Source organism: Hyperoodon ampullatus (genome assembly GCF_949752795.1).
Source record: "Hyperoodon ampullatus genome assembly, chromosome: 4".
NCBI lineage: Eukaryota > Metazoa > Chordata > Mammalia > Artiodactyla > Ziphiidae > Hyperoodon > Hyperoodon ampullatus.
In genome coordinates, this window is record NC_136917.1 from 83,639,218 (window position 1) to 83,664,339 (window position 25,122).

At 38.9% G+C, this 25,122-nt stretch overlaps 1 protein-coding gene across 1 annotated transcript in view; it reads right to left on the reverse strand.

The window, feature by feature from the left end:
• Nucleotides 1–25,122, reverse strand: part of EPB41L4A (erythrocyte membrane protein band 4.1 like 4A) — a gene marked incomplete at both ends in the record, with an annotated part of 179,736 nt that overhangs the window by 128,136 nt on the left and 26,478 nt on the right. The window contains one exon of the mRNA XM_079701588.1: nucleotides 19,454–19,558. Coding sequence (XP_079557714.1) covers nucleotides 19,454–19,558 — 105 coding nt within the window. The remainder of the gene's footprint in view (nucleotides 1–19,453; nucleotides 19,559–25,122) is intronic.

Genomic DNA, 25,122 nt, shown 5'->3' on the forward strand with positions numbered 1-25,122 from the left:
TTGAGCCTCTCCAGCTGAGACTAAGTGATGCAGAGCTGAGCTGTCCCTGCCAAGCCCTGTCCTCACCACAGGTTTATGAGTAGAGTTGCCTTTTTTGGGGGGCGGGGGGGAGGCTGCATTACATGACTTGTGGGATTCTTAGTTCCCCAAAAAGGGATTGAACCCACACCCTTGGCAGTGAAAGCACGGAGTCCTAACCACTGAACTGCCAGGGAATTCCCAGAGTTGTCTTAAGTCACTAAATTTTGAGGTGGCTTGTTATACAGCCATGATTAACAGGAACATGTGCCAATTCATCAAGATCTCTTTGATTCCTCACTCTTGCATACAACATGCTTGCTTTTCCTCCTGTGCTTAAATCATCTGTGAACCTGGTGAGCATGCCCTAGCCCTCCATAGCTTCATCCCAGTTACTGATATCAATATTGTAAGCCCTGGAACATACCTAGAGACTTCCTTCTAAGTTGATATAATTCAAAAATCAGTTCTCTCTGCTTAAGGCTTAACCAACTAAACTATCTTTCAATTTAACCATCATTTTTTCATTTAATCCACAAATATATCAATTTTTCTGTATATCTTTCTGAATTCTAAATATACTAGTTTTATCACAAATAAAGAGGTCAGACATGAGTTGGTTTTTTGGTTGTTAACAGAACTATGTTGGATTATAGGGACCAACTATTCTATCTCCTAGAAGCCCACAGGTCATTCCTTGGACATGCCTTCCTGCCAAGCCACGACTATCTCCAGTCAGGCTGCTCTACAATTGCATCTAACAGGCTGTCCTAATCTCTCAGGGGCCAATGTATCTAATCACAAATGAGTTTGGATTTCTTTTTCTTATTCTTCTTCTTTTTTATTTATTTGGTTGCACTGGGTCTCAGTTGCGGCATGCATGTATGATCTAGTTCCCTGAGCAGGGATTGAACCTGGGTCCCCTGCATTGGGAGCGCAGAGTCTTAACCACTGCGCCACTGGGGAAGTCCCGGGATTTCTTCTTAGAAATAAAAACAAACAGGTCTTAAGGATGACAGATTCTATGAGAAAAGTCCTGAATGCTGTGAGTGAACTTTAAGATATCAATTTTGTGCTGCTCAAGAGACTTTAGTTCTTCTTCAAGAAGTTTTGTCTATATTTTTGATAACTGAAGTTGCTACCTACACATTTCTAACATCTAGGTAAGTGAGGCATCACGGTTTAGACTATGGAATCATTTTCATCTTGAAATAAAATCTTAAATCTGACATACTCTGAAACTGTAGTAACTGAAATAATACACAGGTGGTTAAACTAGAGTTTGTTTTTAAACTCTGTTCTAGTAACTGAATGTAAACATGGCTTTAAGTAACCATGTAATTTGTCACAGAGAAGCCAAGCCAACCCCAGGGGTTATGCAGTAAATAGGACCTGGAGCTCCTATTCAGCACCACTACACACAGCTGTGCCTAACTCCAGAGGCCCGAATTACACGGTGGGCAAAGATGTACATGGCAGCCCTGCCCCTCTTCTCTGCATTTATAGTCTATTTCTCCCTAAATGACCTTAAAAACCTTAAAGTCTCATGACTCTAAAAACCTAGGGACTCCCAAATGTGACTCTAACCTCTCAGGAGCCCAACTACTAGCCTAACATCTCCACCTGGATGTCCACTGAGCATATGAAGCTTCACCTGTTCAAGCTTAACCTGACTCCCCACTCCCAAAATCCAGCTCCTCAGTCAGGTCCCATCACTTCTTAGCTTCAACTTTCAATAGATTCCCATATACCCAGCCTACCATAGGCTGCTGGGCACTCTGTAATACAGACCCTGCCTACCAGTCACTTTGTCACCCTCCTTCTCACTACTATTAGCACCACTAGTCTTTTTTTCAATTCTAGAAGACTTCATATTTGTCCCCGCCTTAGGCCACTGAACAGCTGTTCCTTCTGCCTACCATGCCCCTCCCTTCTTGCCATTCAAGTCTCAGTTTAAATGTCATCTCAGAGAGGCTGTTTCTGACCACTCAACAGAAGGAGCCTCCCAGTCACTCTGGCACATCTTATATTATTTTCAAAGCACTCATCACTACATGATATTTGAACACATATTTACGATCTGTCTCTCCCTAGAATATAGGCCAGGGACCTTGTCTCTTGCCGACCACTGCACCCTAGTTGCTGAGACACAGTGGTTACCCAGTAAGTATTTGCTCCATGACTCAGCAGAGATGAGAAATAGCAAATGCTCTTATCTCTTCACAGTCCCAGGTCAGGGGTGCTGATGAGAGGAAGGATATCACACTGTAAACAAGAAGTTTCCTAAGTGAATATTCTCTATAAAATATCCTGCAACCCCAAAAAAGTGGTGAGCATCGGGGCAAGAAAAAATTAAGCTCCTATATATTGTCAGCTTTTAAAGGGCCTACTTTCGTTAACTCAAAAACCTACTTTGAAAATTCACAGTCCAAAAGAGAAAGTGGGTAAGTCTTGCCTCTGTCGCCCCAAAAAGTACCTGCCCAACTCTGAGCAATTCCTGGAGCATCTGTCCCACTAGAACAGGTCACACAAAAATGGACAAACTAGTCATCTTAGCTTTTAGCACATGCAATATATTTGACATTTTATGAAATTCTAGAGAAAATAATATAGAAAATAATGCATTTTATCAGTATGCTTCTGGAACATCCCAATCAAATCTTTTTATATTCATGAAGAAAATCGGCTTAAGATTCAGAATAAGGTTAAATCAAGGTCAACTTATCAGAGGTTTGTATCAAAACACTAGATTAAAAAAAAAAACTAGTTTCCTATGATAATCAGGAAAATGTCTAGAATCATTAACTCTAAAACCGCTGCTTTTCCATTAGCCAATCAACTGTCTGAAATTCCATCCTGTATAGCTCATTCTGAGTTAACCAGGTAGAAGGATAATCTAATAACATCTTCATGGTAAGGAAATCAGCAATATTCTTCTCATGCACTTATACAGCTAAGCAGGTGTGGGTCACAGAAACTGGTCACAGAAAACCTGTTTTATTGACAAGAAGAACACTTAGCATACCTGCATACTTTGTTATATATGCAAATATATGTGGATATGTATATACAGGGAAGTTTGTACCATTCCAGATAGTTTTGTTTTAAAGTATTTTGTACCTTTAGCATGTCCAAGTGTTTCTCCTTTTAATCTATTTTTGGTTTAAAAAAAAAAAGACACTGGTGCCATTAATGAAGAAATATAGAATTCAGTGCCTCAACTCGCTGAAGCTGGAAGACAAATTTATGAAAGCTGAAGGGTAAAATGTTTTATTATACATGACCCATGGAAGACACATTTGTGCCTATTATGATCAACCATCTGAAGGAAAAGGAAGAGAGAAAAAAGAACTACAAGAGGGTTAGGTTCAAGATACACCATGGAGCCAACTCTAGACAAATCTAGGTCCTTCAAAAGCATTTTTGAAACCATGGCAAAATCAACACACACAACAAACAATCAGAGCAAGCTCTGCTTCTCCCTAAGGGCTAGAGCAGGGAGGAAAGCAGGAGCAGCTGGCAGGTGGACAGGCTCCTCTCTCAGCACTTCCTGGGGTTCTTTCCAGCAGGCCAGCTCCTGAATTCTCACTATGCAGCACATGACTGGGCTCAGAAGAGATCAGACCCACTCTGAATGGAAACCAGCTCCAGAAAAGCACCATCACTTCCTTTCTTAATAGAAACTGTTCAACAGCTATAGAGAAAGAGGAAAACCTGTCTTATTAAGAATAGTTTATTATGAACAAATTTTTAAAAACCACAGGACCCACAACCATACAGCCGCCGGTGTCATTACCTGAACTCAAATCCTCATACATTTCCTTCTACCACACACTACGCTACCTCTTACTAGAGAGGAATACTCTCAACAGCACCCACTAGCTGCCAGCGCACTAAGGATAGCATGTATCTGCAATTTCTTGCAATTCCAGATACTTCCAACGTAACTTCCTAACATCTCAGTAAAGCTTTAAAAAAAATAAATACACACATACATATATAGATATATATATCTCCGAAGTCTGGTTAAAATAAACAGCAGCAGAGGTCTTTCTTAAGAGAACCAAAGCAATAAATTCAAAGAACAGCAGGGAAAGGAGGCAGCAAACAGACACAGAAAGGCAAGGCAGAAGCATTCTTGTCAAGGCCTGACCTCTCTCTGGCCTGTCATTTGTCTAGGTGAGAGATCACTTAGTTGGCAGTGGCAGAGGTGGTAACAGAGTGAGAAACAGGACATAAGCCCTCCCCCCTCCCCTCAAGGAGTTTCCAATCTAGTGGGGGATATTATTTAAGAGAAAAATACAATGTGGGACTTGCAGTGTGTGACGACAGGGGGTAGCCTAGGGCACTTGTGGGGTGAGAGAAAGCTTCGGGAGGAGACTAATATCAGAGACTGCTCAATCAGGTGGTAAGGAAGAGCAGGATCAACAGGTAAAAATGAGGCGCGGAAGACGAGGAGGGTATTCAGGCCAGGGAAGCAGCAGGTATATCACGGAGATACTACAGTTCAGGTAAGGAGCTGCAGGTAGTTGAGTGTAGCTTTCATGTACCTGGAGTGTGGGTTTGGGGGGAGGATGATTGGTGGGGGACTGAAGAATGACCATGCAAGAAAAGCTCTAGAGCAACCAAGGGCCACATTTCTTGAAGGACCTTGTAATTCTTGTTAAGGAATTCCTGAATTTTTCCTTTGGGACCCATTAAAGAATCTGAAGCCACAGAGGAGACATCCTTAAAGTAGTCTTTCTGAAAGAAAACCGCAACTGCCGGCGGCAAAACATGGAAGAGAGCAAAAGCAAAGACAGGAAGACCAGTCGGAAAGCTTTTGCAGAAATCCAGGCTCCCGTGCTAGATTTTTTTTTTTAATAAAGTTATTTATTTATTTATTTATTTGTGGCTGCATTAGGTCTTCATTGCACGCGGGCTTTCTTTAGTTGAGTCGAGCGGGGGCTACTCTTCGTTGCGGTGCGCAGGCTTCTCATTGCAGTGGCTTCTCTTGTTGTGGAGCACAGGCTCTAGGTACGCAGGCTTCAGTAGTTGCAGCACGTGGGCTCAGTAGTTGTGGCTCACGGGCTCTAGAGCACAGGCTCAGTAGTTGTGGCGCTCGGGTTTAGTTGCTCCGCGGCATGTGGGATCTTCCGAGACCAGGGCTTGAACCCGAGTCCCCTGCGTTGGCAGGCGGATTCTTAACCACTGAGCCACCAGGAAGCACCTCAACCAGGATTCAGGGCTGGGAGGGTAAGAGGTAACCATAAGTCCTGCTGACAACTGCTGCCCTAGCTTAGTTACGAACAGTGACTCTTCACTCTCAAAAGTACCCTGGGTTAGATGATGAATTACACTAGTCATGCTAGTTATAAAGGAGTAGAACTGACAGGACCTGGTGATGGGTTAGCTCTGAGGAGGAGAGACAGTAGAGTTAAGGATGACACCCTAGCGTGAGTGGCGGCATTCACTAAGGTATTCAGACAGAGGGGCAGGCACCTCAGGGATGCAACCATGAGGACTTCCTAAAGGGTACAAAGACAACAGATAGTTTTAAGGGACTTAATTCCCAGATTCTCAACTTCCATATACATTTTTCTTCCCACTTTTACTGAGAAATAATTGGCATCACTGTGTAAGTTTAAGGCATTCAGCACAATGGTATAATTTACCTATATTGTGAAATGATCACCACAATAGGTTCAGCTAACATCCATCTTCTCATATACACACAATAAAAAGAAAAGAAACAAATGGTTCTCCTTGTGATGAGAACTCTCAGGATTTACCCTCTTTACACACATACTCTTTCTAGACCTGATCTACGTGAGCACAGACCTGATGAGAGGTCCTGCCAGCTCTCCCCTCTGCCCTCCCCTTTCACAACCCTCTTTTCCCATTTACAGCAGGAAGGCACCTCTCACCCTTTTAAACTCTAGGGCGCTCTGCCCCAGGATGTAGACAATTCCCCAGCAGAAAGATAGAAACATTTTTAAATACCAGTGTCAGCAAAGTTGCCTTAAATAAAACACCCTAAACCAGAAGAACAGGGCTTTCTGTCTTTCCCTACCTTACACGTCTTTCTGGTGAGGACTAGGCAAAATGAAAGAAACATGGTATTTTGGTCCTTGGCTGGGTTGTTGGGAATTCAGGTATATTATAGAACAAGGCAGCAAAAGGAGTTTGTTTAATGATCTTGCAACTTCCATTGTCCAGCTACTATCAAAATATATAAAAATATGCCTAGCTCATGAGGAAGAGTCCCACAGAATAAAACAAATCAAAGCCCTAGTAAGCCTATCTCATCTAAGTGACAAAACACTGTGCCTTATCTGTCTACCCATCTCAGAAATCAAATTCCAAAGTGAAGTACTCGTCACAGAATACATGTTAACATTTTTATTTAAATTGACAAATGACAGAATGTACACTGGTTTAGCTCAGCGGTTTGACAGTAACTGGCTTTGCCAAAGTAATATGTTGGACATTTTCCATAAACTGGATTAACTAAATCTACAGCTCCACAATTCTGATAAAAATATAAAATACATAACTATAGATAAAAGCATTTTACCAAAAATCATGTACTGGCAAATGTTCATTAAAATTAACAATTTAAAATTTTCCTAATCCTGTATAACCAAAGTAGATTACATCAGATGCTTCTAAGTAAAAGAGAAAAAGCATAATTAATACTGTTTTGATAAATTTTGGTAAAGCATTTTGAATACATCTCCCAGAAATTCTGAAACTGAATTACTATAATGATTAACAAATTGTTCTCCACTCAGGCACTTTTGATTTCACTGCTTTCAAACTAAACTGAAGGAGAATGCAATGAGTGGTCTGAGAAATCTCTGCTCTCAGAGCAGATTGAGAGGGGTTGGTGATGACTACAGAGCCTTGGAGATATCTGAAAGATTACTGAAAATAATTTTAGATGACAGATCACTATGTGATTTTTTTGGCGTATAACTCAGGAGCGTTCAAGGAATTAAGTGATCTTCCTTTATCAAAACTCCTTCCTTTTCAATCTAACTCCTTTAGTAGATAAGGTTACTCAGTGCTCATCCTTATAAAGACAAGAAATAGGAATAAAATTGATGCTGAGCCCTATCTCACTCCAGGAATATATTATAATCATTCAGGGGTACATGAACTAACTGAGAAGAAGCAGCCCATTACTTCATTGAGATGCACTTCCAATAAATGTTCACTTTTTATGTTTAAGAGTTATTAAAATGCATAATATTTTGCTGTTTTAATTGAAAACCTTGGTAATAATAACTATTCTTATGGCTCAATAATAAAGCCTTAAGGTCTCATGAAATAAACTTTTAAACTTTCAATTTCTATATAAAATATTGTTATGGATAAATATATTTTATTAATAAAAATATAATAAGAGAAAATTCTATGAAGAAAGTAGAATACGAAGAAGATAAAAGGAACAAAGACAATTCTGACTTTTAATGTAGAACTTGTTCACGTCTACTTTTTAAACATTGATGATGAGTACCAAAATTGCTATGATATAGAGATGCATTTAAGAGTATACATTTAAGATACATTTAAGAGTAATGTGACAGATTTTGCAATGTTGGTACTCATGATAAACCAAAGTTTTGCATCTATTTAAACTTAGGATAAAATTTTTATTCTCAACCTAAAATTATACACAGGTACATAGTTTTTTTTCTTTAATTCTGGAAAATCACTACTGTCAAGAATATTAAAAAAAAAAAAAAGAGCACATCTGGAGGGAGAGATGATGACTTCAGTTTTGAATATGTTGTGTTGGAGGAACCTTAAGAATATCCAAGTACAGAATAAGAGCAAACACTTATACTGCACTGACCACACCATTTAAAGCACTAGTCTGGGTGTTTATAGACTCCTTTACCCTTCACTACCACCCTCTGAAGCTGATACTATTATTATCCCCACATCATAAATGGGGACACTGAGGCCTGGACAAATGAGAAGACTCACCCAATGCCACACACCTCTCCCAAGTATAGAGTTGTATGAATCCAGAGAGTCTGTACACAGTATGATGTCTTGAGATGTCTGGGTTGGTGATACAAATTTGAGGGTCAACTGAGCTTTTTAGATAGTAATCTAAACCATGGAGCAGATGAGATTATGTAGGAAGAGTGATATAATCAACAGCAGAAAATGAGAAGATTCACTGCTGGGGGTCCCTATGAAGATGCTTCTGGCATTCCCTTCCAGGCCCCTGGACTCATGAAGAGCCTCCAGCCATTTTTTTTTTGTGGTTTTTTTTCCAGGTACCCTTGATGTTTTGTCATCAGTCCTCCCAGGCTGCTGCACTGTTTATGATGGTCAAAGGGCTACCGAAGAAGACCTTTCTGCTTCTTGATCTTTGCCAGATACCTGAAGATGCTTAGATAGTAAAGGCTCTTCCTCCCAGTTTTATTGAGATATAATTGACATATAACACCACAGCCAAGTTGGATTCATCTCAGGATCACAAGGATGGTTCAACATATGCAAATCAATGTTACATACCGCATCAATAAAAGAAAAGACAGAAACCACATGATCGTATCAACAAATGCAGAAAAAGTAGGGACTTCTCTGGTGGTCCAGTGGTTAAGACTCTGCGCTTCCAATGCATGGGGCACAGGTTCAATCCCTGGTTGGGGAACTAAGATCCCACATGTCACACGATGCAGCCAAAAAAAAAAAAAAAAAAAAGAAAGGAAAAGAGAAAGCATTCAATAAAATTCAACATACATTCATGATAAAAATTCCTACCAAAGTGGGTATAGAGGAAACATATCTCAACATAATAAAAGCTACTATGACAAACCTACAGCCAATATAATACTTAACAGTGAAAAGCTGAAAGCCTTCCTAAAATCTGGAACAAGACAAGTATGCCCACTCTCACTACTTCTCTTCAACATAGTATTGGAAGTTCTAGCTACAGCAATCAGACAAGAAAAAGAAATAAAAGGTATTCAAATTGGTAAGGAAGAGGTAAAATTGTCATTATATGCAGATGACAGGATACTAAATATAGAAAACCCTAAAGACTCCACACTAAAACCACTAGAAGCAAAGTAGCAAGATACAAGATTAACATACAGAAATCGGTTGCATTTCTTTACACTAGCAATGAAATATGAGAAAGGGAATGCAAACAAACAATCCCTTTTAAAACTGCAACAATGAAATAAAATACTTAGGAATAAACCTCACCAAGGAGGTGAAAGACTTACATGCTGAGAACTACAAAACATTAATAAAGGAAAGTGAAGGTGATTCAAAGAAACGGAAAGATATCCCATGCTCCTGAACTGGAAGAATTAATATTGTTAAAATGGCCATCCTACCCAAAGCAATCTACAGATATAATACGATCCCTATCAAATTACCTGAGACATTTTTCACAGAACTAGAAAAAATAATCCTAAAATTTATATGGAATCATAAAAGACCCAGAATTGCCAAAGCAATCCTTAGGACAAAGAACAAAGCAGTAGGCATAACCCTCCCAGATTATGGACAATACTACAAAGCTACAGTAATCTAAACAGTGTGGTACTGGCACAAAAACAGACACATGGATCAATGGAACAGAATAGAGAGCCCAAAAATAAACCCAGACACCTATGGAGAGTTAATCTTTGACAAAGGAGTCAAGAATATACAATGGGGAAAAGATAATCTCTTCAGCAAGTGGTGTTGGGAAAGCTGGAGAGTCGCATGTAAATCAATGAAGTTAGAACACACCCCCACACCATAAACAAAAATAAACTCAAAATGGCTTAAAGACTTAAACATAAGACATGACATCATAAAACTCCTACAAGAGAACATAGGCAAAACATTCTCTGACATAAATCATACCAATGTTTTCTTAGGTCAGTCTCCCAAGGCCATAGAAATAAAAGCAAAAATAAACAAAGGGGACCTAATCAAACTTACAAGCTTCTCTACAGCAAAGGAAACCATAAACAAAATGAAAAGACAACCTACAGACCGGGAGAAAATATTTGCAAATGGTGCGACAGACAAGCGCTTAATGTCCAAAATACACAAACAGCTCATACAACTCAATAACAAAAAAACAAACAACCCAACTGAAAAATGGGCAAAAGGTCTAAATAGACATTTCTCCAAAGAAGATATACAGATGGCCAATAGGCATATGAAAAGGTGCTCATCATTGCTAACTATTAGAGAAATGCAAATCAAAACTACAATGAGGTACCATCTCACACCAGTCAGAATGGCCATCATTAAAAAGTCTACAAATAACAAATGCTGGAGAGGATATGGAGAAAAGGGAACCCTCCTACACTGTTGGTGGGATTGTAAATTGGCATAGCCACTATGGAAAATAGTATGGAGGTTCCTCAAAAAACTAAAAATAGAGTTGCCGTATGATCCAGTAGTCCCACTCCTGGACATATACCCAGACAGAACTATAATTCAAAAAGATACATGCACCCCTATGTTCATAGCAGCACTACTCACAATAGTCATGACATAGAAACAACCTAAATGTCCATCAACAGATGAATGGATAAAGAAGATATGGCATATATATATATATGTGTATATATATATATACACATATATATATATAATGGAATATTACTCAGCCATAAAAAAGAATGAAACTGCCATTTGCAGCAACATGGATGGACCTAGAGATTATCATACTAAGTGAAATAAGTCAGAAAGACAAATACCATATAACATCACTTATATGTGGAATCTAAAATACAACACAAATGAACATATCAACGAAACAGAAACAGAGTCACAGACATAGAGAACAGACTTGTGGTTGCCAAGAGGGAGCGGGGTCGGGGAGGGAAGAATTGGGAGTTTGGGATTAGCAGATAAAACCAGTATATATAGGATGAATAAACAACAAGGTCTTACTGTGTAGCACAAGGAACTATATTCAGTACCCTGTGCTAAACCAGAATGGAAAAATATATATATACTTATGACTGAGTTAATTTGTTGTACAGCAGAAATTAATACAACACTGTAAATCAACTATACTTCATTGAAATTTGTTTAAAAAAACACTGTATTAGTCGAAGACATACAACATAATGATTTGATATATGTATATATTGTGAAATGATCACCACAATTAAGTTTAGTTAACATCCATCACCTCACACAGTCTTTTTTCCTTGTGATGTGAACTTTCAATATCTAGTCTCTCAGAAACTTTCAAATATACAAAGAGCATTGTTAACTATAGTCACCATGCTGTACATTACATTCCCAGAACTCATCTCATAACTGGAAGATTTTACCTTTTGACCACCTTCACCCATATCCCCCACCTCCCACTTCTGGTAACCACTAATCTGTTATCTGCATCCATGAGTGTGGCTTTTATAGATTCCACATATAAGTGAGATCATACAGTCTTTGCCTTTCTCTGTCTGACTTATTTCACTTATCCTAATGTTCTCAAGATCCATCTATGTTGTTGAAAATGGCAGGATTTCCTTCTTTATATGGTTAAATAACATTCCATTACTTTATTTATACATACATATATCTCACATCTTTACCCATTCATCCACTGATGACACTTAGGTTGTTTCCATGTCTTGGCTATAAAAGTTTCAATTTGTAATAATCCAACATGACAAATTTCATTTCTCTCTTTGCAATAGGACTTGTGTGATCACTTACACACATTTTATCAGTCATTACAGGCATTTGCCAGAAGCTAAAGTTACAGAAAGTGAAATCTCACACTCACACTGCAAAATACAACAAATCGTAATGCAAAGAAGAATACCATTACTCATGGCAGCGCCTGCCTGCTAGTGCTCAATGGATGGGATCATTTTTGCTCAATAATCCTCAGAGCATTTGGGGGTGGTGGGGAGGATACAAATATATACAGAGTTTAGTTTTTTTTTTTTTTTAAGGAAATTATTTCAGAAAAAAATAGTGCCAGAAGAAGTAGCATTAAGTGTGTGAGCCTATATTCAGTCAGAACATAAGAAAACCATGGACAAAATCATATCAACATTTTTAGGAAAAGGCCAAGGAAAAGTGATCATAAAGAAGATTGAATAGGAATAACCAGAAGAAAACTTGAAAAGAGAAAAAAAAGGAGAACGTGTTGTCAGAAGAGCAAAATGAGAAGATTTTAAGAACAAGGGTCAATGCAACAACAGAAAGGAAGATAAGGGCTGAAAGTGTCACTTGGATGTAGCAACTAGTGACGACCCTGAGGACCGTTTCAGTGTATGATGGGCATCAAAGCTGAACTGTAAGAAGTTTAAGAATGAATGAGATTTGATGGGGACTTCCCTGGTGGTCCAGAGGGTAAGACTCTGCACTCCCAATGCAGGGGGCCCAGGTTCAATCCCTGGTCGGGGAGCTAGATCCCACATGCATGCCGCAACTAAGAGTTTGCGTGCTGCAACTAAGACCCAGAGCAGCCTAAATAAATAAATAAATTTTTTTTTTTAAAAAAAGGATGAATTAGATTTGAGAAGTGGAGGTGATGAATTTAGACAAAGCTTTCTGGAGTTTAGGTGTGACACAGAGGGAGTCAATATGGCAGTAGACAAAGGATCGCATGGGAGTGCGGGAAGGGTGGTTTTAAATGTGAGAGATTTAAACACGCCCAAACCTTGACAGAAGAAAGGGAACAGAGCGGGGAGAGGGCTGAAGATGCAGAAGAAATGAGAGGTGATAAAATCCAGGGGAGAGGCACTGGGGCTCTTCCACTGAGAGGAGAGGAAAGGATGGGTAAGAAGCAACTAAGTGTGTGAGAAGGGTTAAGGAGTTAGGGGGCTTCCATCTGATTTCTTTTATTGTCTTGGTGAAGCAAAGAAGAGTTCACTGGGGAAGAGGACATTCACATGCTGACTGAATCTGTATGCTACCTGTCTCCCTCCTTCTTTGACTTCTGAAGTCATAGGACAGCAGATTCAGCAGGTTGAATGCCATATTCTGAGAAAAGCTCTACCTGGATAGAATCTGCATTTGAAGGAGTAATTTGTAAAGACACCTCAAGTGCTAACATTAAAACGAGATGTGATTATAACCACTAATTTTAAAACCAGAAGTAGTATTGAGATATCACATTTATTCTTATTACTGCTTTCAATATCAACAAAACTCATCTTCAAAAATCTCCAAAGCTGTTTCAGAGTCCAAAGCCTATTTGATTTTCTCTCTTCTTTCCCCCAGACTGTTTCCTTCTTTCCTCTATTCCACCTTTTAAAAATATGTATCACCAGCAATATTTTCCTCCATCCTAGTTTCAACAGGAAAGGCCTTCAAAATGTTTAACACCTTATAGTATATGTGTGGTCTCTAATTTGGTCCTACAGCAATCCTGAATGTTGGGTCAGGGAAGGCATTATTCTCAATATTCAGAAAAATGAAATGACTTGACCATTCTTAGAAGCAGACATAGGACTCAGACCTATCTTGTGACTCCAAAGGCAGTTGTCTGTTCTACCACACACATTCCACTTATAATAACTTCTGAACACCCAAAGGCATCTCATGTTCCTTCCAGCTTCAGAGTAATTTCAAATTCACCCAATTATTAAAGGGAATAGGCCTGTATCGTAATTTCAATTCTCTGCCTATCATTAACAGATCTTACCATCCCTCCTTCATAATAAGGAATCTAGATAATCTTGAAGCAGCAACTAATATTACTCACAGACATCTGCAGATACACATGTAGCCCTAATCACAGAAATCCTGAGCATCTGCAGAAGGTTATATGCTATTATTACCCACGAAAGTAACTGTATCTCAGGTTTCTGCCTAACATGGTGAAACCAAACAAGAAGGCCCTCAAGTTTCCACTGAGCAAGCAAGATAAAATGCTTCCCACAGTAACCATCTGTATTGGTTTCTTTCTGCTGCTGCAACAAATGACCATAAACTTGGTGGCTTAAAACAACAGAAATTTATTATCTGACAATTCCGAAGGCCAAAAGTCCAAAATGGTCTCAGTAGGTATAACAGACTGAATGTTTGTGTCTGGCACTGCCGGGAGTTTACATGTTAAAGCCCTAATCCCAATGTGATGGTATTTGGAGGTAGGGCCTTTGGGAGGTGCTTAGGTCAAGCAGGAATGGGATTAGTGCTCTTGTAAGAACTCTTTTACCATGTGAAGTTACAAGAAGTCAGCTGTCCACAACCTGGAAAAGGACCCTCACCAGAACTCAACCACGCTGGCACCCTGCTTTCAGACTTTCAGCCTCTAGAACTGTGAGAAATCAATGTTGTTTGTTTAAACCACCCAGTCTGTGGTAATTTGTTAAGGCAGCCCAAACTGACTAAGATACTGGGCTTAAAAACCTAAGTGTAGGCAGAGCTGTGCTCCTTCTGGGGGAACCAGGGGAGAACCCTTGCCTTGCCCTTTCCAACTTCTAGAGGCTACCTGGCTTCCTGGCATCAAGGCCTCCTTCCAGCGAATACATGACTTTGACCTCTGCATCCAACGGTCACATCTCCTCTGACTCTCCTGCCTCCTCTTTCATGTATAAGAACTCATGTAATTATATTGGTCACACCTGGATAATCTCCCCATCACAAGATCCTTAATTTAGTCACACCTGCAAAGTCCCTGTTGCCATATAAGGTGACATATTCACAGATGCTGGGGATTAAGACACTGAGCAGAGAGAGCTGGTACCCATTCAAAGTAAAGACACACCAAGCTAAGCTCCTGGTCACACGCCATGTGGAAAACAGGAAGGTGTTCCCAATGAACGGCCACTCAACTGGTGATAGGCAGGCCTAGAACACACTGGACGCAGCCCACTCTCCCAGCAGTTCTGCTGTTCTAGATTAAGGGTCAGTACTTTAAGAGAATTTAAAATATTTACAGCCAGTAAGTGGCAGGGTCATTCGACAAAGCTGGTGTGTTCTTGTAACCCTTATGACAGATGGCCTCACAGACACCTTCCATCACGGCTGGAAACTTTCTGTAAGTTGAACCACGGCCCAGATATAAAAGAGACATACCCCGCACAGACCAGTCTGGATTAAGAACGAACCTGATGACACAGGCCAGAGCAGAACAGAACGGAGGTTCTAGGCCCAGGCTAAGTGCTTTCACTATTGCTGTCATTAAGGAAAGAAACTGCAAGTACATGAAGCCCACAGTGCATCTTTTTTTTTTTAAAGATTTTTTTTTGATGTGGACCATTTTTTTAAAGTCTTTATTGAATTTGTTACAATATTACTTCTGTTTTATGTTTTGGTTTTTTGGCCACGAGGCATGTGGGATCCCCAACCAGGGATCGAACCCACACCCACTGCATTGGAAGGCAAAGTCTTAACCACTGGACCGCCAGGGAAGTCTCCCCCATGGTTCATCCTTAAGAGGGTGCTTTCTAAAAAAAAGCCTGAGGTAATGCAGGCGGCACTGTGTTAATTCAGTTTCAGTAACCATGTCTTCACAAAGAACTGTTTTTATTTTCCAGAGATTCTTTTACAGACTCATCCTGAGAAGTGAAGTTAAGAAATTATGATGCCCAGGGTGTTCCAAATCAAGTCAGCTGTACCCTTAGAGAGATGTTAGCTTTAACAAGATTTATTTCTGTCCAGCTGTTACTCTTTACACATACATAACACCTAAATCAATGCGTTTGCTACATGAATTTCCCAGGACTTGGGTCCATGGAATGTACATAAAATCTTTATTTTTTCATTTAATATTCCAGGCAGTAAATTCCCTTTCCTCAGAATTCCTCAGACTACATGAAAAACATAGAAAGCTCCAGAACATGGCCTGCATATATTAGGTATTCATTAAATAACAGCTGAACGACCACATGAATGCAGCAACACACAAAGGCCTAAATGAGCTCTCTTGCCGCAGGTTAATCTGAGAAGTTTGCTTATTGGAAATTACCATTTAACTCTTCTCAACAAACATTAATATGTAAATTGCATAGAGAGTTCTTTTTTTAAATTTATTTATTTTATTTATTTATTTTTGTCTCTGTTGGGTCTTCGTTGCTGTGCGTGGGCTTTCTCTAGTTGTGGAGAGTGGGGGCCACTCTTTGTTGTGGTGCACAGGCTTCTCACTGCAGTGGCTTCTCTTGTTGTGCAACACGGGCTCTAGGCACCCGGGCTTCAGTAGTTGTGGCTCGCAGGCTCAGTAGTTGTGGCTTGCAGGCTCTAGAGCACAGGCTCAGTAGTTGTGGCGCACGGGCTTAGTTACTCCACGGCATGTGGGATCTTCCCAGACCAGGGCTTGAACCCATGTCCCCTGCATTGGCAGGTGGATTCTTAACCACTGTGCCACCAGGGAAGCCCAAAAGAGAGTTCTTTAGTGCCCAAAGTATGCAAAACCTCTTTATCTTACGCACATTCAAGTCAGGATATTACAGTGGTTGAAAAGTCTTGGAGACATGAAGACTGGGTTTGAATTCTGATCTTAATACTTGCTAGTTATGTGACTTTGGAGAAACTGTTTAATCTTTTTAGATTCCGTTTCTTCATCTCTGATGGTAGGATAATAATATTTAACTTGTACAGTTGTCCTGAGCATGTGATGAACACAAGAAAATGTTCAACAGTTCCTGATACATTGATGACAACAATGGTGATGGCTGATACACCTGGATTGAGGCCTCTTGGTAACCCCCATTCTCCAGGACAGACAACAAGCTCCCTGCCATGTGGGGGTCCACATGTCCTAGGGACATATTCATCAGGCATGTTGCGCCCTAATTCTCCAGGGTAGCTGCCCATCTTCTCATGCAACACACACTAATTCTCTGAGGTGGGCATAAAGCCCTCCCTAATCCTTCCTTGCCAGCTCTGCAGCCACTGCCAGTCTAACTCAGTTACACATGCATGCTTATACTTCAACCACACCAGGCTGACTAGCAGTGCTGCAGGCTGCCCAGTCTATTCCCCCACCCCCAGCCAAAGTTCAGGCATGGCCCCAAGGCATGATCCACTGCTGATGGAGGGAGGAGGAGGGAGAGCTTTTCACTGATGTAGCCATCTCTTTTTCCTTGTCATCCTTCTTCCATTTTATCCCCAGCTCCTCTTCCCACTATCTCTTTTTATTTGCTTCAAGAGTTGATCTAAGTGGTGCCCATTAGGGCCTCAAAGTCTTCTCTATGTAGATCTTAATTACACTAAAGATTGTTACACAGGCATTCCCCATTAAAATAAACTTTCGGGTACAGTAAGAGTAAAGCAATAAACAAAATCCCATCTAATGGACAGTAATTCAGGCATATTCACAGAAATCATTCCTCTACTTTTAGGACAAGGACTTTTCCCCATGCCCTGTGCTATTCTAACGTAAGAGTTATTCTTATTTACCATAAGTAACTATGGGATATAGAGAGTGAATAGGGAAATATGAAGTTAGGTTTACTAACAATCTCCTCAGAAACTTACAGTTGGGGAGGTTGCCCTTCCAGAGTTAAAAAGGCTGCCTGCACTTCTTCCTGAGGGAGATCCCAACTTCTGCCTCAGAACCCAAGAGGAGAAAATCAGGAATGGAACCATGCGTTCTTACCCAGACACACTCTCCCAGCCCTGCAGAAATGATAGGCCTTGAAGAAATGGTTACCTAAAGTCAGAGTAAATTTTCATGAACTTATTCTCATAGCTTTCTACAATTAAAAGGAAAATAAAAGAATACATTTGAACGTACAAAGACTAAGTCACGTTTACAAATCACCTTTATTTTATCTGAGTTTACTAGAAAGAAATAAATTCAGGAGGCAAAAAAATAGTTTTTCATGTGATTTACACATCTGATGTTTTTACCACATAAAAAGCATGACTTTACAGTTTTCTCCTTCTAACTGTGTAATTTATTTTCTCCTAAGACCTGTATCACAAATGTGAATCCTTAGGAATAAAGGTAACAGAAAAGAAACTCTGTTCTGAATAAGCCCTAGAAAACTTTAAATAAACTGCCAATACCAACTGCTAATTCTTTTGCAATGATATGAGCCATTGTTTAAAATTCTCTAGCTTTTCACATCTTTTTCTTTGGAATGTAAAAAAAAAAAAAAAAAGGACAGATAAGGTCTATATAATTTTAGCAAGACAGTCGATCTTTCCAGGCAAGGTCTGACATACTAGATAAGATCAGGAAACTGAATTTCTCTCTGCTAGGAAAAATGCGATTTCAAAAATATGAATGTAATGCAAGATATCTTCTATAGCCTTCAATTTAATCTCTCAGTACAGATTTACAGTTCTGCTATATTGACTTATGGCCTGTACAAGACAGAATTCAGTGAACTTCTGAGTATGTCCGTTCCCTTTCTTTGCATTACGCATTAATGACCACTCGTCTTTAGAAAGCAATTCCTTCCTATGGAAAGCTAACCAACACACCCAATCTTTTATTCCTACTTTGTGAAATGCTCATGTGAAACAAAACAGGTTATGGAACAAGCTCAAGAAAAATCACAAGTTACCACCATCAATAGCATTCCACTTGTCCGCCTCTTCTCATCCTAGCACATTCTTGGGAACAGGACAGAAAAGGCCCACTTAGACAATCATGCATCTCAGTGAACAGACCCCAGACCCAGATGACCCAGTGAAGGCTGGGACAACTGAGGAAGAAAGAGGAGGAAACCTATTTTAACAGTATAAAAAATAAAAGATATGTCAAATACGGTATTTTTAAGGTAAGCATATAAGCATTATAAGCATAAATAAGACTGTCTATCTGAGGTTAAGATCTGTCTTAGACTTTTAAACCAAAAGTCACATTAATGAATATACTTTTGTACCTCAAAATCATCACCTCCAAAGTCTTTCCTCTCTTCATCACCAAGAGACAGCATTTCAGTCTTACCGAATAGAATCTATACTAACCAAGGTGGTAACTTTCTTAGTACCTCTCTACCATCCAACCAGTCAGGAATTCTTGAGTTAAATCCTCATGAACAAATGACATCCTACACCAAAAACTTGGTTGCCTTTATTACTCTTATTCCATGAAGCTCATGAATGAAAACCCCTTATTTTATAATTGCTCGTCCAACTTATAAAACTTAGATCGGCACCTTTTTACACTGTATTTCTTTAAATACTCTTTAACCATTTACTTTCTTAAAAAGCAATAATGCCTATCACTTCAAGAGACTAGCCACTTGGCTCCTAACACACATTAAATGGCTAATTCAGTCCTCCTAACAGCACAAAGGGAAAGTACTCTCTATAATATGGCTGCGAAAAAACAGAAACTATGTAAGCCACCTACAAAGAAATCTGCACACACATAAGCTATGAATCCTACAACTCTACAACTTTCGGCAGAAGTGGAAAAATTGCAAAGAAATTAGCAATGGAAAACATGTTTAAGTTTTTCAGTCATTTTCAGTTACAAAAACCTAAAGATCAGGAAAAGCCAGAGATACAGTGAAATTTATACAAGAAAAATTTAATATGAAGTCATTGTACTCACCGTCTGATGGTTTCTGTCACAGTAACGCAGCCCAAAGTAATCGATCTCCACAAGGTTTATGTGACGGAATACGTGCTCAAGGACAACGGAACCTTTCGTTGACTTCTGCAAAAATAATTCACAGTTTTGTGTGTGTGTGTGTGTGTTTTTAATAAGGTGCCTTGTCTTTCTCAGTGGGACACAGTCACAGTTTTCATCTTTTATTAGCTTTGCTCACATGGGAACAATTTTATTAGCCCATAGTTCCCTCTTTAAGTTTTGCCTCAATTACAAAGAAAGGGATTTCAGTATTAAATGAATTGCTTTGGAAAACAATTTTTTAATTGTACCTTTTAAATTAATTTAAGGTTCTTTTCTTATAGGACTGTAAAATATCTTTAAGACAAAATTATTATTTTAATAAAGATAACAGTTTATATGAAGTGCATCTAATAAATTCATCAAAAAAACTTACTTTGGTTAAAAATCCCACAGTTCTTTCACTTTAAAAAGCAATTTTCACCTACATCATTACTCTCACAACTAATGCAGAAGATATATAAAATTAAAATAACAATAGCCAAAGCTTTTTAAAATTTTTTCTTATTTTCTTTAGTAAGGTTTTATGTTTTATTTTTTTAATTGAAATATAGTATGCATACAATATTATGTTAGTTTCAAGTGTACTACATAAGGATTTGACATGTGTATACATTATGAAATGATCACACAGTAAGTTTAACAATCATCTTTTCCTATACGGTTACTATGATATTATTGACCATATTCCTTGTGCTGTATATTACATCCCAGTGATTATTTATTACATAACTGGAGGTCTGTACCTCTTAATCCCTTCACCAATTTGGCCTCCTCCCTCTGGCAACCATCCATTTGTCCTTTGTATCTACAAGTCTGCCTTCATTTTGGCTTATCAGTTTGTTCTGTTTCTAGATTCCACAGGTATTTGTCTTTCCCTGTCTGACTCATTGCTCTTACTATAGTACCCTCTAGATCCATCCATTTTGTCACAAATAGCAAGGCTTCTTTTATTTTATGGCTGAGCAGTATTCTACTGTGTATATACACACTGCATCTTTATCCATTCGTCTATCAATGAACACTCAGGCTGCTTCTACATCTTGGCTATTGTAAATAATGATGCAATGAACACTGGAGTGCATATATCTTTTCAAATTAGTGTTTTTGATTTCTTCAGGTAAACCCAGAAGTGAAATTGCTGGATTATACGGCAGTTCTACATTTAAATTTTCAAGAAACCCCCATACTGTTGCCCATAGTGGCGGAATCAATTTACATTCCCACCAAAAGTGTATGAGGGTTCCCTTTTCTCCATGTTCTCACAAACATTTGTTATTTGTTGCCTTTTGATGATAGCAATTCTGACAAGTATGAGGTGGTTTCTCACTGTGTTTTTGATTTGCATTTTCCTTATGATTAGTGATATAGCGCATCTTTTCATGTATCCATTGGCCATCAGTTTGCCTTCTTTGGAGAAATGTCTATTCAGGTCCTCTTCCCATTTTTAAATCAGGATGTTTGTTTTTTTGCCATTAGGTTGTATGACTTTTTTGTGTACCTTGGATATTAACTCCTTATTGGATATATTGTTTGCAAATATTTTCTCCAATTCAGTAAGCTGTCTTTTCACTTTTTTGACAGTTTCCTTTCCGTGCAAAAGCTTTTTAGTTTGATGTCGTCCCATTTGTTTATTTTGCTTTTGTTTCCCTTGCCTGAGGAGACAGATCCAAAAAATATATAGCTAAGACTGATGTCAAAGGGCCCACTGTTTGTTTTCTTCTAAGAGTTTTATGGTTTCAGGTCTTACATTTACATCTTTAATCCATTTTGAGTTTATTTTTGTGTATGATGTGAGAAAGTAGTCCAGTTTGATTCTTTTGCATGTAGCTGTCCAGTTTTACAAACACTATTTATTGAAGAAGCTGTCTTTGCCCCATTGTATATTTTCCTGCCTCCTTTGTCATAGATTAATTCTCCATATAAGTGTGGGTTCACTTCTAGGCTTTCTGTTCCGTTCCATTGATCTATATGTCTGTTTTTGTGCCAGTACCATATTGTTTTGATTACTGTAGCTCTGTAGTATAGCTTGAAACTATGGAATGTGATACCTCCAGCTTTATTCTTCCTTCTCAAGACTGCTTTGGCTATTTGGGGTCTTTTGTGTTTTGATACACATTTTAGAATTATTTGTTCTAGTTCTATGAAAAATTCCACTAGTATTCTGATAGACATTGTGATGAATCTATAGATTGCCTCAGGGAGTATGGTCATTCTAGCCATATTAATTCTTTCAGTACGTAAGTACAGTATATATTTTCTTTTTTAAAAAATAAATTTATTTTATTTATTTATTTTTGGCTACATTGGGTCTTCATTGCTGTATGCAGGCTTTCTCTAGTTGCAGCAAGTGGGGGCTATTCTTCGCTGCGGTGCACGGGCTTCTCATTGCAGTGGCTTCTTTTGTTGCGGAGCAAGGGCTCTATGTGTGCAGGCTTCAGTAGTTGTGGCACGAAGGCTAGGTAGTTGTGGCTCATGGGCTCTAGAGCACAGGCTCAGTAGTGGTGGCACATGGGCTTAGCTGCTCCACAGCAAGTGGGATCTTCCCAGACCAGGGATCAAACCCATGTCCCCTGCATTGGCAGGTGGATTCTTAACCAGTGTGCCACCAGGGAAGTCCCACAGTATATATTTTCATCTATTTGTGTCATCTTCAATTTCTTTCATCAAAGTCTTATAGTTTTCCAAGTACAAGTATTACTTCCATGGTTAGATCTATTCCTATTTTACTCTTTTGATATAATTATGAGACTGTTTTCTGTTTTCTTAATTTCCCTTTCCAATAGTTCATTGTTAGTGTATAGAACTGCAACAGATTTCTGTATGTTAATTTTGTATCTTGCAACTTTACTGAATTCATTTATTAGTTCGAATAGATTTCTGATGGCATCTTTAGGATTTTCTATATACAGTATAATGTCACCTGCAGATAATGACAGTTTTATTTCTTCCTTTCCAAACTGGATTCCTTTTATTTCTTTGTCTTATCTAATTGCTGTGGCAAGGACTGCCAATACTATGTTGAATAAAGCAGCAAGAGTGGGCCTCCTTGTCTTGTTCCTGATCTCAGAGGAAATGTTTTTAGCTTTTCACAGTTGAGTATGATGTTGGCTATAGGTTTGTCATATATGGCCTTTATTTTGTTGAGATATGTTTCCTACATAACCACTTTGTGAAGAGTTTTTTTTTTTTTCTTTTTTTTGCGGTACATGGGCCTCTCACTATTGTGGCCTCTCCCGTTGCGGAGCACAGGTTCCGGACGCGCAGGCTCAGTGGCCATGGCTGATGGGGCTACCCGCTCCATGGCATGTGGGATCTTCCCAGACCGGGGCACGAACCTGTGTCCCCTGCATCGGCAGGCGGACTCTCAGCCACTGCGCCACCAGGGAAGCCCAGAGTTTTTTTTTTTTAATCATAAATTGAGGTTGAATTTTGTCAAAAGCTTTTCCTGCATCTATTGAGATAATTATATAACTTTTATTCTTCAATCTGTTAATGTGGTATGTTACATCGATTGATGTGCTGATATTGAACCATTCTTGCATCCCTGAGATAAATCCCTCTTGATCATGGTATATGATCTTTTTAATGTATTGTTGAATTTGGTTTGCTAATATTTTATTGATGATTTTTACATCTATGTTCATCAGTGATATTGGCCTCTAATTCTTTTTGTGGGGTCCTTGTCTGGTTTTGTATCAGGATGATACTACCCTTGTACAATGAGTTTGGAAGCATTCCTTCCTTTGAAATTTTTTGGAATACTTTGAGAACCCATGTTAACTTTTTTTAAAATTTTATTTATTTATTTGTTTGTTTGTTTTTTGGTTGCTTTGGGTTTTCATTGCTGTGCATGCGCTTTCTGTAGCTGCGGCAAGCGGCGGCTATTCTTCACTGCTGTGCATGGACTTCTCTTTGCGGTGGATTCTCTTGTTGCAGATCACAGGCTCTAGGTGTGTGGGCTTCAGTAGTTGTAGCATGAGGGCTTAGTAGTTGTGGCTTGCGGTCTCTAGAGCACAGGCTCAGTAGCTGTGGCGCAGGGGCTTAGTGGCTCCACAGCATGTGGGATCTTCCCAGACCAGGGCTCAAACCCATGTTCCCTGCATTGGCAGGTGGATTCTTAACCACTGTACCACCAGGCAAGCCCTTAACTCTTATTTAAATGTTTGGTAGTATTCACCTGTGAAGCCATCTGGTACTGGACTTTTATCTACTGGGAGTTTCTTTTAAATTACTGATTCAGTTTCATTACTGGTGATTGGTCTGTTCATATTTCAATTTCTCCCTGATTCAGTCTTGAAACATTGCATGTTTCTAGGAACTTATCCATTTCTTCTAAGTTGTCCATTCTATTGGTGTATAATTGTTCACAGTAATCTCTCAGGATCTTTTGTAGCTCTGTGGTGTCAGGTGTAAATTCTCTTTCATCTCTGATATTATTTATTTGGGCCCTCTCTTTTTTTCTTGATAAGTCTGGCTAAAGGTTTGTCAATTTTGTTTATCTTTTCAAAGAACAAGCACTCAGTTTCATTGATCTTTTCTACTGTTTTTTCAGTCTCTATTTCATTTATTTCTACTCTGGTCCTTATGATTTCTTTCCTTCTGTTAACTTTGGGCTTTGTTTGTTCTTTTTCTAGTTCTTTTAGGTGTAAGGATAGATTGTTTGACATTTTTCTTGTTTTCTGAGGTAGGCTTGTACTGCTATAAACTTCCTTCTTAGAACTGCTTATGCTGCATCCCGTAGATTTTGGATTGTTATGCTTCCATTTTCATTTGTCTCCAGATTTTTAAATTTTCTCTTTGATTTTTTTGAGTGACTCATTGGTTGTTTAGCAGCATACTGGTTAACCTACAGGTCTTTTGTGTTTTTCAGTTTTCTTCTTGTAGTTAGTTTCTAGTCTAACACCAGTGAGGCTGAAAAAGATGTTGGATATGATTTTAATCTTCTAAAATTTATGGAGACCTGTTTTGTATCCTAGCATGTGATCTATCATGGAGAATGTTCCATGTTCATTTGAAAAGAATGTATTCTGCTGCTTTTGGATCGAATGTTCTAACTGTATCTATTAAGTCTCTCTGATCTAATGTGTTGTTTAAAGCCACTGTTTCCTTACTGATTTTCAGTCTGGATGATCTGTCCATTGATGTAAGTGGGGTGTTGTTTTTGTTTTTGTTTTGCCTGTGCCCAGTGGCATGTGAGGTCTTAGCTCCCTAACCAGGGATCGAACTCATGTCCCCTGCAGTGAAAGAGTGGAGTCCTAACCACTAGAGCAACAGGGAATTCCCTGAAAGTGGGCTGTGAAAGTCCTCTACTATTAATGTGTTACTGTCAATTTCCCCCTTTATGTTTGTTAATATTTGCTGTATGTATTTAGGTGTACCTATGTTGGGTGCATATATATTTACAATTGTTGTATTTTCTTTCTTCTTGAATTGATCCCTTAGATCATTATATACTGTCCTTCTTTGCCTTGTTACAGTCTTTCTTTTAAAGTATATTTTGCCTGATACAAGTATTGCTACCCCCCAGCTGTCTTTTCATTGTCCTCTGCATGGAATACTTTTTTCCATCCTCTTACTTTCAGTCTGTG